This window comes from Narcine bancroftii, chromosome 5 (genome assembly GCF_036971445.1).
Source record: "Narcine bancroftii isolate sNarBan1 chromosome 5, sNarBan1.hap1, whole genome shotgun sequence".
Taxonomy (NCBI): Eukaryota; Metazoa; Chordata; class Chondrichthyes; order Torpediniformes; family Narcinidae; genus Narcine; species Narcine bancroftii.
The window spans coordinates 161,779,160-161,794,001 of NC_091473.1; the positions used below are offsets into that span (position 1 = coordinate 161,779,160).

Here is a 14,842-nt window from a genome sequence, read left to right on the forward strand (position 1 = left end):
GGCTGTCCACTTCATCAATGCCTCTCATAAGTTTAAGAACTGTATATGTTCCCCTTACATTTGACCTCTCAAAGTACAACACCTCATGCTTGTCTGAATCCCATCACCCTGGTCACAATTCCATTTCACTGCTATCTGCAGGCAAAAGGCACTGAAGCCTGAAAACCCTAGTTGGCTCTTGAACCACCCCATACTTCCTGAACCAAAAACTGCTGTGACCACTGAAAGATCCGGCTAAACAATTGAAACATCACTTTTATTTCTGCAATAACTGCAACTGTGAATATTTATCCATCTATCCTTTTTTAATATCATCTTTATCCATCTCATGACATTGTGGTAATTTAATTAGCATTATTGTAACTAATATAACTGAAGCAGCAATATAAAACATGGAACAGGACTGGGCAGGAACAGGTCTGCATGTCTGTGCCAAACACCATATCTGAATCAAACTAAAACTCTGCTTCATGCGCCTGATGTATGTTCTCTCCATGTCTGCTTATGTTTCCTCCAGGTTTCCTCCCATCCTACAAAATTGTATGGGGTTTGAAGGTCAATTGGTGGAGTTGGGTGCATGGACTTGCGTTACCATTATCGTATGCCTAAATTACAAAAAAAATTAATTCTGGATCAGCTGTTACCTCCAGTGTTTTGAGGAAGTGACAATTTGGTACAACATGACTTGTCCCTCTCAAATATATGTTGGCTGTCTCTAATCTGTCCATGATTTTGCAATTCTGCATAAATCCTATCCCTGAGTATCCACTCCAACAGATTTTCCTCCAAGTCACTGGGTGTATTTATGGCAGACTGATCGGTAAATCGTTTCCATCGGTGTAGGAGACTAGAACTAGGGGCATAGCCTCAAGACTCAGGGTAGAAGATTTGGGACGGAGATGAGGAGGAACTGCTTTTCTCAGAGAGTGGTGAATCTATGGAATTTGCTGCCCTTTGAAGCAGTAGAGACCACCTCAGTAAATATACAGTAAAATCTCGTTAGAACGCAGTAGTTGGAGTCCAAGATTTCATACCATGTTACAGCCGAGTCATGGAACAGATGCATATACGTCTTGATTCAGGAAGTAGTAAAACAGAACACTGACTCAAACCCTACAATAAGACCTTTAAACTCCACATATTAACATACAGATCTTGTAAATGAGTCATAAGAGACCATCTTCGAGTTTGTGGCTGTTTGCCTGGCCTCCTAAAGTCAAGTCAATGTTTGGGGTCCACAGACACCCGCGCTTTTAGCAATTCCGCGGATTAACGAATCGCGTTCTAACGAGGTTTCACTGTATTTGATACAAGGTTGGTTAGATTTTTACATAGTAAGGGGAATTAAGGTTAATGGGGAAAAGGCAGGTCGGTGGAGATGAGCCAATCATCGGATCAGCCGTGATCTCACTGCTCCTTTTTCTTGTGTTCTTACATTGACTAGACAGGGCATTAAAGGTTATGGGAAGAGGGCTGGGCAGCGGGGAAATGGATCAGTCGTGATTAAAGGCGGAGAAGACTCGCTGGGATGAATGGCCTGGTTCTACTGCTGTGTTTTGTGGTCTTCTTTGCTGAGGCTCACTGGCCTTTAATTTGCTGGATTATCAATCAATGCCCTTCGTGAACAAAGGTACCACATTGGCCACCCTCCAGGCGCATCTTTGATCGGAGACCTTGCAAACACTGGATGGACACAGGCCTCTGCCCCTCCATCCGCGTCTCCACCGGGCTCCCCATTTGACCTTGCCGCGTCCGGACGCAGCCTCCGATCTGGGAGCGATACCCCAGCTCTCCCCGCCCCCACGCGGCCCGGACCCAGGAACTCCGCCTGCCGCCGCGGTGTCGTGTATTCCCGGACGCCGGGACTCACTCTGCCGGCCCGGAGAAGCGCTCTCCCAGCACGGTGAACCGCCGCCGCCATCCTCCGCCCTCAGTCAGTCGGAGAGGGCGCGCATGCCCAAAACCGCGCCCTCTCCCGCGACAGCGCCTCCTTCGGACTGGCAGAATCAAGAGCGCTATCGTCGCGCAAGTCTCCGGCTGGCGCCGCCCAAGCGCCTCGTGGAGTCACCACGGCGCCGCCCAGACACCACGACACTGGAGCACCAGTCAATGCTTCTGAGGTCAATTCAGGTGCAATCCCCCTATTTTCTTTGCCTGGACACCAAGAACAAACTTTGCACTAAAGCTTTAACGGGCAGATTTAAGAAATATTCTTTGGACCAAAAGAGCTTTTTTTGCCCATGGCAACTCAGTTAGGTCTCGAATTCCAAATTCAGTGACAAGGTCAATGGAACTGCAGTGGCAGAAGGGGGCAGGGCTTGAAACAGAATGGCCACCTTTCACGGCGGGCCTCTTCAAGAGAAAGCCCGTGAACTGTGGGGAGCGTCCGAACCAGAAGTGACTTAAAAACTAGAGATGAAACAGTTTTGGCAGTGTCAGTCGTCTTGCCCGAGCTCCGCAACTGGCGGTGCTGTATTGGTGGCCCCGACAGGGGGCTCGGCGGTCATTGAGCCCCGTCCACGGAGCACTGCTCCAGTCACCTGGGCTCCAGGAAGCTGAGGCTAAGGAACATTACGGACGCAGCCACTAAATGCTGGCACGTGGTAGACAAGGTAGATGGGTTTATTAATAACCTGCCAACAGAGGGACAATACGACGCTTTCAAGGCACACCTTCGGCATGTCGGAGCTGGAGAGGGGCGAACGCTGCGGATCCTCCATTTGCAAGTGACGGAGGGAGAAGCGAACCGGGAAGCGTGGTGAGCGCTACTAGAAGTTCAGAAGTAATGCCCGCCATTGTGTGCCACCTTGCAGCTCGTCCGGAGATGCTCAACAGGGCCAGCTGCCAGTCATGGCCTCGGTGGTTGGCGACCTGACAGGGCTCCTATAAACGACAGACCAGCGCACTGGTCGCAAATCTGTCCCCAGCTCAGTCTCCTCCCTGCCATTGGCTTATGAATAGGACTTGTGAGCGGGCCAGCCGGACCTGTGTGCCACATGCAGTTTGGGCATGAGATCAGATCGGCTGCTATGAGGAGACACGCCCTACCAGTGGACTTTCACGCTAGCGGCTGTCCGTCAACCTATCCTGGGTGCAGATGTCCTGAGGGCGCGCCCACTCTCTACCAGCCATCACCTGGCAGCATCGCTGAATGTGCAGACACTGGCCACCAAGGACTTCGCGAATGTTCTCGCCGAGTTTCCAGAACTCCTTACCCCGATTTCCATTTTCACGGGCTGCAACATTATTTACCCGCCACGGGACCTCCCCTGCATTCCAAAACTTGCAGGCAAATGGGCTAGTGGAACAATTTCACTGACATCTCAAGCAAGCTTTGCAGGCGAGACTTCCCAGACCACAGTGGGCAGATGAATTACCCTGGGTTCTGTTGGGAATTCGAACAGCGCCAAAGGACGACCTGCAAGCTTTCTCAGGTCGTTTACGGCGCACCCCTTCTAGTACCGGCTGACATTCACCTCGGGCGAACCCTCCTCGGCAGAGGAATTGAGGTGTCTTTGCGACCAGATGGGTTCTGTCATTCCAGTACCGGCCACTCGTCACCTCCACATGTTCCCGCTGCTCTCGACTCTGCTCTTGGTGTCTTTGTCCGTCACCCAACCTCACGAAGGGCCATAAAAGGTGCTAAGCCACAACAGTTCCACGATGCTACTAGACATTGGTGGTCAACAGTTGTTTACTCGTGATAGGCTTAAACCCGTTCGTGTGGAAGTTTGAGCCGATGCAGGTCCTGCCTCCCAAATGCCGGGGACGACCTCCAAAAAAACCGTTACATTGAGACTGGACAACGAGGTGTCGATTCTTGGTGGGGCGACTGTAGCGGCAGAAGGGGGCGAGACCCACCTGTCATAGTGGGTCTCTAGGGACATTTTAGACCAACTCAAAGAATGCGCTGGGTCACCCTCTTCTCCAAGAGAAAGCCCGTGAACTGTGGGGAGCGAAGATGTTACCTCTGGCTTTGGGCCGTCCGAACCAGGAGTGACTTGAAAAGCTTGTGTAACTCGAGATGAAACAGTTAGGCAGTTACTTGAATGAGCGTCAATCCGTTAAAGAACTTTTATAAACAAATCTATGATTCAGCTGCAGCCCAGGAGTTGCATGTTTCAATCAGAATGAGTAGTATTGTTCATTATGAATTCAGGCATTCGGGTCTTGGATTTGCACCTCCCACATCTACAAAGGTTTCAAGAAGAATTCATAAACTACTGGAAGTTTGAAAGCAATGTTACAAGTCCCCATTCTAATCCAAAATTATGAGTTGAAAACACCCTCCTGATATTTTAAGAATATGTTTCTATTTTTTAAAAACTGGAGGCATGAGAAGCTCCACCATGGATTGGAATGTGAAGGTTTTGATAATGCAGGAATTCATTTCTACTGGACTTTATTTATTTCTGAAAGGACTCTGGGGAAAGAATGGTAACTTGTGAATTGTAAAGTGCTTGCTTTGTCCACAAGCATCTGTTTCCTGTCTCAAAGAAGAATGTCTTATCAGTAAATGTTGATTAGAATTAACAATAAGGATCTGATTTCCACTCCATTCAAGTCTAGTTTTGGTTAATACTATGTTGAATAGAGTTTCTTATTCTATAGTATGCGATTCCTACATATTAAAGGTGGTGACAAAAGTGACTGATGCTGGATTCTGAACAAAAACATCACCCTGGAAGGACCCAGTGGGTTGAGGCAGAAGATGTAGGTGTTTTGGGACAAGTCAAGGAAGGATAAAGATTGCAAGGTTGGAGCAGTTCGAGGAACAGAGGCTGCTGGGTGGAATGAGATATGGAGGGTGTCAGAAATAAAACTTCTCACACACGAGTCTCTTTAAAACTGATGACACGACAAGCTTTATTTACAAGTCTGCAGAGTTGGACTCAACTGGTTTCTCACCAGTTAAGCCCCGATACATACAGTGCATTGATTTTTATACCCTTATTGTTTGCCCTTCCCCTTCTTATTAATACTGTTTTAATTGGTTAGTATTACAAAAGCATTCTAAGTATAACTGCATTTTTAATTATCACGTTCGTTACGTACGCTGTGAACTCTACATACACTAAATTCTGTTTCTCACCCTTCTTATCAATCCTTTGTCTCCTGCATGTCTCTCACTATGACCATGAAAAGATAGGTTTAAAAAAACATATTCAGCAGATCCTTTTGTCCTTGACTGCTAGTAAACTCCCTGTCCGTTCTGGCTTCCCTGTTTATGATTAATCATCACATTTTAACTTAAGTCTTTTTAACCTAAATTCTCTATATAACAATCCACCCCTTTCTCTCTTTAAAATGTGTTGAATATATGTATAGATATGAATGGGGATTTTAACCTAGGGAAGAGAAATGTTCTATGATACATTAATCTCACGCTGAAATAAAAGTCTTACAGGGTCTCCCATTCCCCCTGGTTGCATAGCTTGTTCGACCATGGAAATCACCAGGCTGCGTAGACAGGGAATAATACAGGGCAAAATAAGTAGGAGGAATAAAATACCTCCGATGACCCACAAGAAGGTACGCCACCAGGTTCCTCCAAACCATTTGTCCATCCAATTAAATTGTGGGAAAGGATGCCAGGTTTGAACCGGTATATGGGACAATGTACGAATATTATCAGCGATTTTTCGAATGGCTTTTCCATTATCATCAATCTGTAAGCAGCAGTTAGTCAAATTAAGCTTTCCACATACACCTCCTTCCGTGGCTAGGAGATAGTCTAGGGCCAGACGGTTCTGATATATAACAGAGCGCATTTGACCTTGCTGGGATGCAAGTAATTGCAGGGCTAGAGCTGTTTGATTTGTAACAATTTCAAGGACTGCTTGTAAGCGAATTATGCGATTTAACATATATATAGGAGTACGATAACCCCAGGATCCATCTTGAGCCCATGTAGCGGGACCATAATATTGAATTATGCGTTCTGGAGGCCAATCATCTCTCCATTGTCCCAAATGTACCGTGGTAGAGCGGGGTTGACGGTGTAATGTATCAAAAACCTTCACGCCTAATTTATGACCGTGATCGTGGGGTAGGAGGAAAAATTCTGGGCGGATTATTCCTAGGAAACAAGTTCCACTCCACTGTGAGGGAAGACGAGTATAAGCTTTATTACCACATACCCAGAATAATCCATTTGGGGATACTTCATACCCCCTTTCCCAAACTCTTTTAAGAACGGGATTTGATTGGTATGGTCCTGTGATGGTGGAAGTGGTACAATTCCAAAACTGAATACTGCTATTAGACAGGGGTAGGCAATTAGTTTTAAAAACAGTGGATAAGAACCAAGTCTGGGGTTTAAGAAACCAAGTGAAAACACCAGGCGAAATGCGAATCCATACAGCCTTGCAGGGACTTTCTCCTACTGGGTATTTGCCAGCTCGTGAGAGACAATAAAAACCAGAGGGGACGTTAGAGAGAGACCAAGTTTCTCTTGATCTCGTTCGGTTAGTTGTCCAAATTCGGGAAATCATGGTCAATGAACTGAGGGGCTCCCCCCACCAAGGCCATTGCTCTGACATCCGTGGACCCCCGCAGACCCAACAATTGGTTACATTAAAAGTTCCTGCAATTTTAGTTGCCAGATCTACAAAAAGGTTATCTCCCCCAATTGCATTACCGAAACTTACATGGTTATTTGGATGGACTCGAACTAAGTCCGGCTGTCTTAAAGGGACAGGCAATTTCGAGTGTGGAGTGTAACTTTTCATTGGAACAGTACGCTGGTGTATGCAAAACCAGAGTCCATCAGGGCATGGTGGGCTTGAGTCACCCTTCCAACCGTTAAGAGGGAAAGGAGTGGTATTAGGAATCTGTATATAATGACCCATATTATTTCCTTCTTTTTCCACACAAGGGGTATATGGATGTTGGGTGGTATTTTCTGCCCAGCATTTCTCAGGAACTGAGGTATGGGAAATGAAATTACCTTCCTTTCTTCCCCAAATGTGGTCCTGAAACAGGACCACTGTGTCTCTGCATTTCTTACATTTCACACCTGATAAAGACATAGGCAAACTAAGAAAAATCAAAGAACATAACAATAACATTGTGAATTAAGTCTTTTTGCGAAATCGTAAGGTAAGAGGTTTTTCTCCAGGAACACAAGTCCAATCTGAGTTCGTATCAGGGTCCTGAGGCGCCTCTACAGGTCCCTTAAATCTGGATGCGTGTGTCCACCCCTTCTCTCTTGTTCGTGCTGCAGCTTCTGTAGTTAAGAGAACTTGGTATGGACCTTCCCACTGGGGCTGGAGTTTTTCAGTCTTCCAGGTCTTGATGAGAATCCAGTCTCCTGGTTCCACTTTGTGTAAAGAAAAGTCTAGAGGCGGTGTTTGTGCCAATAGTCCTCTCTTTCGTAAATCTGCAAGAGAGCGTGACAGTGCCTGTAAATAGTTCCTAACAAATATATCCCCTTCCCCCAAGGTGGGACACCCCTCAATTGTACTCCAGAAGGGAAGCCCAAACATCATTTCATAAGGGGACAGCCCTACATCTTTTCGTGGGGCAGTACGAATTCTCAATAAAGCCAGGGGCAGACACTTTATCCAAGGCATTTTAGTTTCCACCATTAACTTTGTCAATTGCATTTTTAGTGTTCCATTCATACGTTCAACCTTCCCTGAGCTTTGTGGATGCCAAGGGGTATGTAATTTCCAAGAGACCTGTAATGCATTACAAATCAATTGCTGAATTTTTGAAGAAAAATGTGGACCTCTGTCTGAGTCTATAGAATCCATTATACCATATCTGGGGATTATCTGCTCTAGGAGGAGGCGAGCTACTGTAGAGGCTGTAGTATTTATTGTTGGGAAGGCTTCTACCCATCGGGTAAAGTGATCTATTATCACCAACAGATATTTCCATCTTTGAACTTGAGGTAACTCTGTGAAGTCGATCTGGATACGTTGAAAAGGGCGTATGGCTAATGGTTGACCTCCCATGGTTCCTGTCCTCATTACCTTCTTATTAATTTTTGTGCATAGGTAACAATTTTGCACCTCCTGTTGGGCCAAGGTGTAGATTCCCTTACACACATATTCTCGAAGCACTGTGTCACATAAGGCTTGGGTGCCCCAGTGGCTCTGATGATGCAGGTGTTTTAAAATATTGCGAGTTATTTCTTTATTTAGAACCATTCTTCCATCTGGTGTCTTCCATGTTCCATCAGGCAACTGGCTTGCGCCCAGCTGATCCATGTCCTTTTCTTCCTTAGCAGTGAAAATGGGAGCTTTCTTTATGCCTTGCCTTATTGGGATTAAAGTCAGCAAACGGACTTCTTGTTGCATGGCTGCTCTTTTGGCTTCTTCATCAGCCAGTCTGTTTCCAATTGCTGTCGGGTCATCTCCCCTCTGATGGCTTGGTATGTAGACCACTGCTATTTCCTGGGGTAATGTCAAGGCTTCTAAAGTCAGAGTAATCATCTGTTCGTGTGCCAATTCCTTTCCTCTTGATGTAATTAGACCACGCTCCTTCCAGATCTTACCAAAGGTATGAACTACCCCGTATGCGTATTTGGAATCTGTGTAAATCGTTCCAATTTTCTTTGCCAGTATTCTGAGGGCTCTCTGCAAGGCATATAGTTCACAGGATTGTGCTGACCAGCTTCCGGGTAGTCTCGTGGATTCTACTACTTTCCAAGTATTTCCTTCTATTATAGCATACCCATTTCTTCTCATTCCGTCAACACATCTGGCGGAGCCGTCAATGTAGAATTCATATCCTTCTCCCAGCGGAGTATCGCAAAGGTCTTCTCGGGTCTTGGTCTGAAGATCTGTCAACTCGACACAGTCATGCTCCACCTCTCTCTCTGTTTCACTGCCGTATAAAAACTGAGCTGGGTTGCAGCTATTAATTTTTGCAAACTGTAAATCTTCTCCAACCATTAAAATGGTTTCATACTTTAATATGCGAGAATCAGTCAGCCATCGATGGGCAGTTTGTGTTAATAAAACACTCACAGAATGGGAGGTCTACACAGTCATCTTTCCTCCAAAAGTTAGTTTACGTGCTTCCTCTACCAACAGAGCAGCAGCCGCTACTCCCTGGATACACGTCGGCCATCCGCGAGACACTGGGTCCATCATTTTGGAAAGGAAAGCCACTGGGTGTCACTGACCGCCTTTTTCCTGTGTTAAAACTCCCACAGCTGTTCCTTGGTTATGAGTGACAAATAGCTGGAAGGGCTGTTTTAAAGAGGGCAGAGTAAGTACTGGGGCTCGTGTCAGACGATGCTTCAAGTCCTCGAACCATCCCTCCTCCTCCTGGGTCCATTTCAATGGATATTCATTTTCATTTGTCAGTTTTTCATACATAAACTTCACCAAAGCTGAGTAGTCCTCTATCCATAACCTACAGTAACCTAAGAGTCCCAGGAATTGTCTTATTTCCTTCTTATTACGGGGTAGAGGCATTCTAGTGATTCCCGCAATCCGTTCAGGGGTAATCCGTTTCTGTCCTTTACTTATCTGGTGTCCCAGATATATCACAGTTCTCTCAACAAACTGTAACTTGTTCCTGGACACCCGTAGACCCTTTTTCCCCAGATAATTCAAGAGTCTAATGGTATCTCCCCTCATTTCTTGTTCCTTGGGTCCTGATAATAGTAAATCGTCCACATACTGCATTAGTTGGGAATCATCAGATTGTGGATAGTCCACCAGGATTTGTTCTAGCATTTGTCCAAACAGGTTTGGAGATTCAGTGAACCCTTGGGGCAATACCGTCCACCGAAACTGTCTCCGTCTACCTGTCCATGGATTTTCCCATTCAAACGCAAACATATCTCTACTTTCCTCTTCTAATGGACACGTCCAGAAGGCATCCTTCAAGTCGATAACACTAAACCACTCATGGTCTGGGGGAATCCGACTCATAATAGTATAGGGATTAGGCACCACTGGGTGGCGGGTCTGAACAATAGCATTTAAACTTCTTAGATCCTGAACTAAGCGATAGGATCCATCTGACTTTTTCACTGGGAGTATAGGGGTGTTATAAGGTGACATGCATTCTTCTAATAGTCCGTCTCGTATTAAAGTCTCAATTACCGGCTGTAGCCCTTTTCTCCCTTCCAAAGAAATAGGATACTGACGTTTCCTTACCGGCTGATGACCTGGTATTAATGTGACATGTAAAGGTGGGATGTCCAGACCTCCTCGATTTCCCTCCTTATACCAGACTCTCTCGTCAATCTGCCGTTCATCCTCTTCCTTTAAAGCGCAGAGGTGGACTCGCACTTCTCCGTCCACAGGGAGAGCACCGAAACATAGGAGAGCCTATAAGTCCCTTCCTAGGAGGTTAAATCCAGCCGACGGTAATAACAAGAGGTCTTGTACCCCTTCTCTTTCTTCCAGTTTCACTGTTACTTGGGGAATTATTGATACCATTCTGGGAGCCCCTTCTATCCCAGAAATTGTCAAATTACTTTTTACAGGCTCAGTTCCGATTGGCACAGTTATTACACTACTTCGTTCCGCTCCTGTGTCCACCATAAACACCACCTCTTCTCCCTTGGGACCAATTTTTAGTTTTACCAGGGGTTCCCTCTTAGATTTGGTCCCTAACATTTGGAACCCTTGACACCCCTAATCTTCCATAAGTTCGAGGGCACGCAATTCCCTCTTGTATCGGGGGCATTCCCTCTTAAAGTGTCCTTCCTCATTGCAGTAATAGCACTTAACGAACCTCCGGGGTCTTCCCTCTCTTGGATATCTTGGATTGTTTAAAGGAAGGTTTTGTTTTCTTTCCCCTCTGGATTCAGCATTCATCTGTCGGATAGTCTGTACCATAACCTTTGTCGCCCTCTTTTGATCTTCTTCTTCTCTCTGCACATATACTTTTTGTGCCCTTTTTAACAAGTCACTTAGGGGTTTTTCACTCCAGTCCTCCTCCTTTTCTAGTTTCTTTCTAATGTCCTGCCATGATTTGGAAACAAATTCAATTCGAATAAGCTGTTCACCCATTGGTGTACTAGGGTCCACGCCAGCATACTGTTGGACATTCTTTCTCACCCTCTCCAAAAAATCAGTAGGGGACTCGTCTTTCCCCTGGTGGTTCCCAAATGCCTTGGTAAAATTGTGACCCTTTGGTACAGCCTCCCGTATCCCTTTAATTGTCCACTCTCTATATTGTCTCATACTTGCCAATCCCTCGGGTGTTCGTTTGTCCCACCTGGGTTCATTTAAGGGATATTTTTGTTCATGGGGTCTAGGGTCCCCAGGTTGTTCATATTCCCACATGAGGAGGGCAGCCCGTCGAATCATCTGCCTCTCCTGGGGTGAAAATAATGTTCCCATTATTGCCTGCATCTCTTCCCACGTATATGTGTTTGGTCCCAAGAATTGGTCGAGCTGTTCAGCCAGTCCTATAGGATCTTCCAATAACTTTTTCATTTCTTTCTTAAATCCCCGCACCTCTGTACTAGTTAGGGGAACATTCACATATCCCGTTCCCCCTCCCGGTCCTCCCATAGGAACTTCTCTCAGGGGATTTAGGTTTATTGAAAACTTTGATGGTCCTGGACCAGTCTGGGATCTTGTCCAGGGTCGGTTTACCAGTGGAAGTTTAGGGTCCGACTCCCTTAATTCATCCTTTTTTTCTCGGCCCCCTTCGGGCAATCAGATTCATCACCTTTCCCCTCCGGTAATAAGCTTTCCTCGGGCGCAGTAGGCACCAAGGGAATATAAGGAGGGGGAAGGTTGTCCAGAGGTTCCCATTTCTTTTCTTCCGCTACCCTCAATTTAAAACATTCTGTTAAGGATCCTGGCCAGGGAACCCAACAAAATGCATATGCTGACTCTTCTTGATTCACCTTTGGTCTCGAATTTACATATATGTTTAATGCTTGTCTAACCCAATCCTCATCAGATCCAAATTTCGGCCACCAGACCGAGGAACCTTTAATAGGTTGTTTTGACCAAAGGAGACAATATTGGACCATCTTTTTCTTGTTTTTGTCCCGATATCTTTTACTATCCCAATTTTCAAACATTCTCCCCAAAGGGCTGTCAAGGGGTACTCCCAGGAATTGTCCTGAATTTTCAGACGAGCCCTTAGATTTTGATCCTCCCATTTTCCCACATAGATCTGTTTATCGTTGCTGAGGACCCTCTCGTTCTGGACCCTACTCCCTTCTTCTCAGACGCCTCGTCGGAGGTACTGTCCCTCCTTCGGTTACCGCTGAGGTTTTCCTGGGGTTGACCCCTCTCTTCTCGGCACTTCGTCGGAGGTGCTGTCCCTCCTTCGGTTACCGCCGAGGTTTCCCTGGGGTCTATCCTAGAGTCCCGCGACAGGGTCCTCACGCTACGACAAAAGATCTATACCTAATCTATTACGTTAGGTTTTTATCCAAACAGGTGTATCCCGTTACACCTGTTACCCAATCCCCACACCACAATCGTAAGTCGTCACTTACCGGTGTCTTCCCGGGGATTGAACCGTCACCCTTCTCCTCTCCGTCTTGTCGTGTCACCTTGTCCGGATACCACTCGCTCAAGCCGCCCGAAGCGACGAGCAAGGGACTAGGAGCCGCTGAACTCAGCGGGGTGCACCGCCTCCGATGTCCCTCTTCTCGCCTCCCCTCACGGCTGGAGTGTAGATCCCGGACGAACCCCCATTTGTCAGAAATAAAACTTCTCACACATGAGTCTCTTTAAAACTGATGACACGACAAGCTTTATTTACAAGTCTGCAGAGTTGGACTCAACTGGTTTCTCACCAGTTAAGCCCCGATACATACAGTGCATTGATTTTTATACCCTTATTGTTTGCCCTTCCCCTTCTTATTAATACTGTTTTAATTGGTTAGTATTACAAAAGCATTCTAAGTATAACTGCATTTTTAATTATCACGTTCGTTACGTACGCTGTGAACTCTACATACACTAAATTCTGTTTCTCACCCTTCTTATCAATCCTTTGTCTCCTGCATGTCTCTCACTATGACCATGAAAAGATAGGTTTAAAAAAACATATTCAGCAGATCCTTTTGTCCTTGACTGCTAGTAAACTCCCTGTCCGTTCTGGCTTCCCTGTTTATGATTAATCATCACATTTTAACTTAAGTCTTTTTAACCTAAATTCTCTATATAACAGAGGGGATGGTGGGTAGATGGAAAGGGGTCATGGAAGAGGTGAATGAAGGGAGAAGCAAATTAGTTGGACGGGTGTGCATGGGAGGAGAGGCCAAAGAAGGAAAACAATGTTCATGGCTTGGGGGCTTGTTCTTCTCGCTTGTGTTTGGCCTCACCATGGCCGAAGAGGCTGAGGATGGACAAACCCATGTGGGAATGGGAAGGGGTTGAAATGACATGCAACTGGGAGCTCAAGATGGCAGAAACCCTGCAAAATATTCCCCAAATCTATGCTTGGTCTCGCCAAGGTAGAACAACTATTCTCAACTTTTTGTTGGCTATGTCCCGTTTCCCCCCACCCCCCACCCCCCCCCCCACACACATCACCACCACCGAACTCTGCTCAAAGTTTTTGTTACATGAGGTGAAAAGAAAGCAAGGCTTTTACTCAAATGAGTTGCTGTCTCCAGGGACAATAGGGCCCCATTGAGAATGGCTGGTGTGGAGGAGGTGGCATTGGGATCACTGAATGCAGTTGGAAGAGGTGCAGGTGAATCTTGGTCTCAACGGCAAAGGTTGTTCAGGCCCCTGGATGGTAGTGAGGGCTAAAAACAAATGTCCCAGCTCCTGTTGTTGCCACAGAAAGTACCAGGGATGGGGATAGGTGAGAAAACCAGGGTATCCTGGAAAGATTTGTCCTTGTAGAAAGTAGAAAGTGGTGGGGAGGGCAAGATGTGACTAGTAGTTGGCTTACACTAGTGGTGGAGGGAGGCTTATGGGTGAAAGGCGAGGACCTGAGAACTCTATCTCTGGGGAGAGGTGGTGTGAGGGCAGGTATAAGGGAATTAGAGGTGGAGGTTTTGGAATTCCACAGCAGGGGTGGGGGGGGGGGGGGAGAAGGACCACCGCATTTGACGAAGGCCAGTGTGCCATACTATTTTATCTACTTGGATGCCCATTTTCTTTTTATTATTTAACACTTCACTGTGAACCACGTCAGTAATAATATATACACAGTGACATGTTTATTTTTTTTCCTCCCCAACCCCCTCCTTCCCCACCCCCCCATAACTTAAAGCCAGAAAAAGAGAAAAACAAACAGAACAGAAGAAAAAGGAAGATTGTGTTGTCCGATTATACTATACTTACCTATTTTCTTAATTGTAACTTGTCACATCAAGAGATGGAGGTCTGAAATTGGCAGTTCCTAATAAACTTTATGTATGATTCCCAAATTTCTTCAAATAAAGCGTATGTCCTTAGGTTGTAGTTATTTTTTCCTAATGGAATACACTTATTCATTTCTATGTACCACTGTTGTATTTTTAAAGGTGTTTCCATTTTCCAAGTTATCTTTATACTTATTTTTGCTGCCGCTAATGTGATTATAATGAATCATATTTGAGTTCTGTCTAATTTTAGACTTAGTTCTTTATCCTTTATATTGTTTAACAGGAAGATTTTTGGGATCTTATTTTTTGTACTTCCATTTAATATTAAGTTTAAATCCTCCCAAAAGGTTTTCACTTTTGTGCATGTCCAAATTGCATGTATTATTCTACCAATTTCTTGTTTACAACAAAAACATTTGTGTAATATTGTTGGATTCCATTCTTTTAATTTTTGAGGTGTAACATATAATCTCTGGAGCCAATCGTATCATATGATACCATGGGTTTATTATATTAGTCATGGTAGCTGTACATAGTTCCATCCATGTTTCATTCTTTATCCATATATTTAAGTCTTTT

The 14,842-nt window shown here is 45.4% G+C and overlaps 1 protein-coding gene across 1 annotated transcript in view; it reads right to left on the reverse strand.

The window, feature by feature from the left end:
• uqcrc1 (ubiquinol-cytochrome c reductase core protein 1) overlaps window positions 1–1,978 on the reverse strand; it is a 40,389-nt gene extending 38,411 nt beyond the window's left edge. Inside the window, exon 1 of the mRNA XM_069939495.1 lies at window positions 1,871–1,978. Coding sequence (XP_069795596.1) covers window positions 1,871–1,921 — 51 coding nt within the window. The 5' untranslated portion in view covers window positions 1,922–1,978. The remainder of the gene's footprint in view (window positions 1–1,870) is intronic.
• Window positions 1,979–14,842: the final 12,864 nt, after the last annotated feature.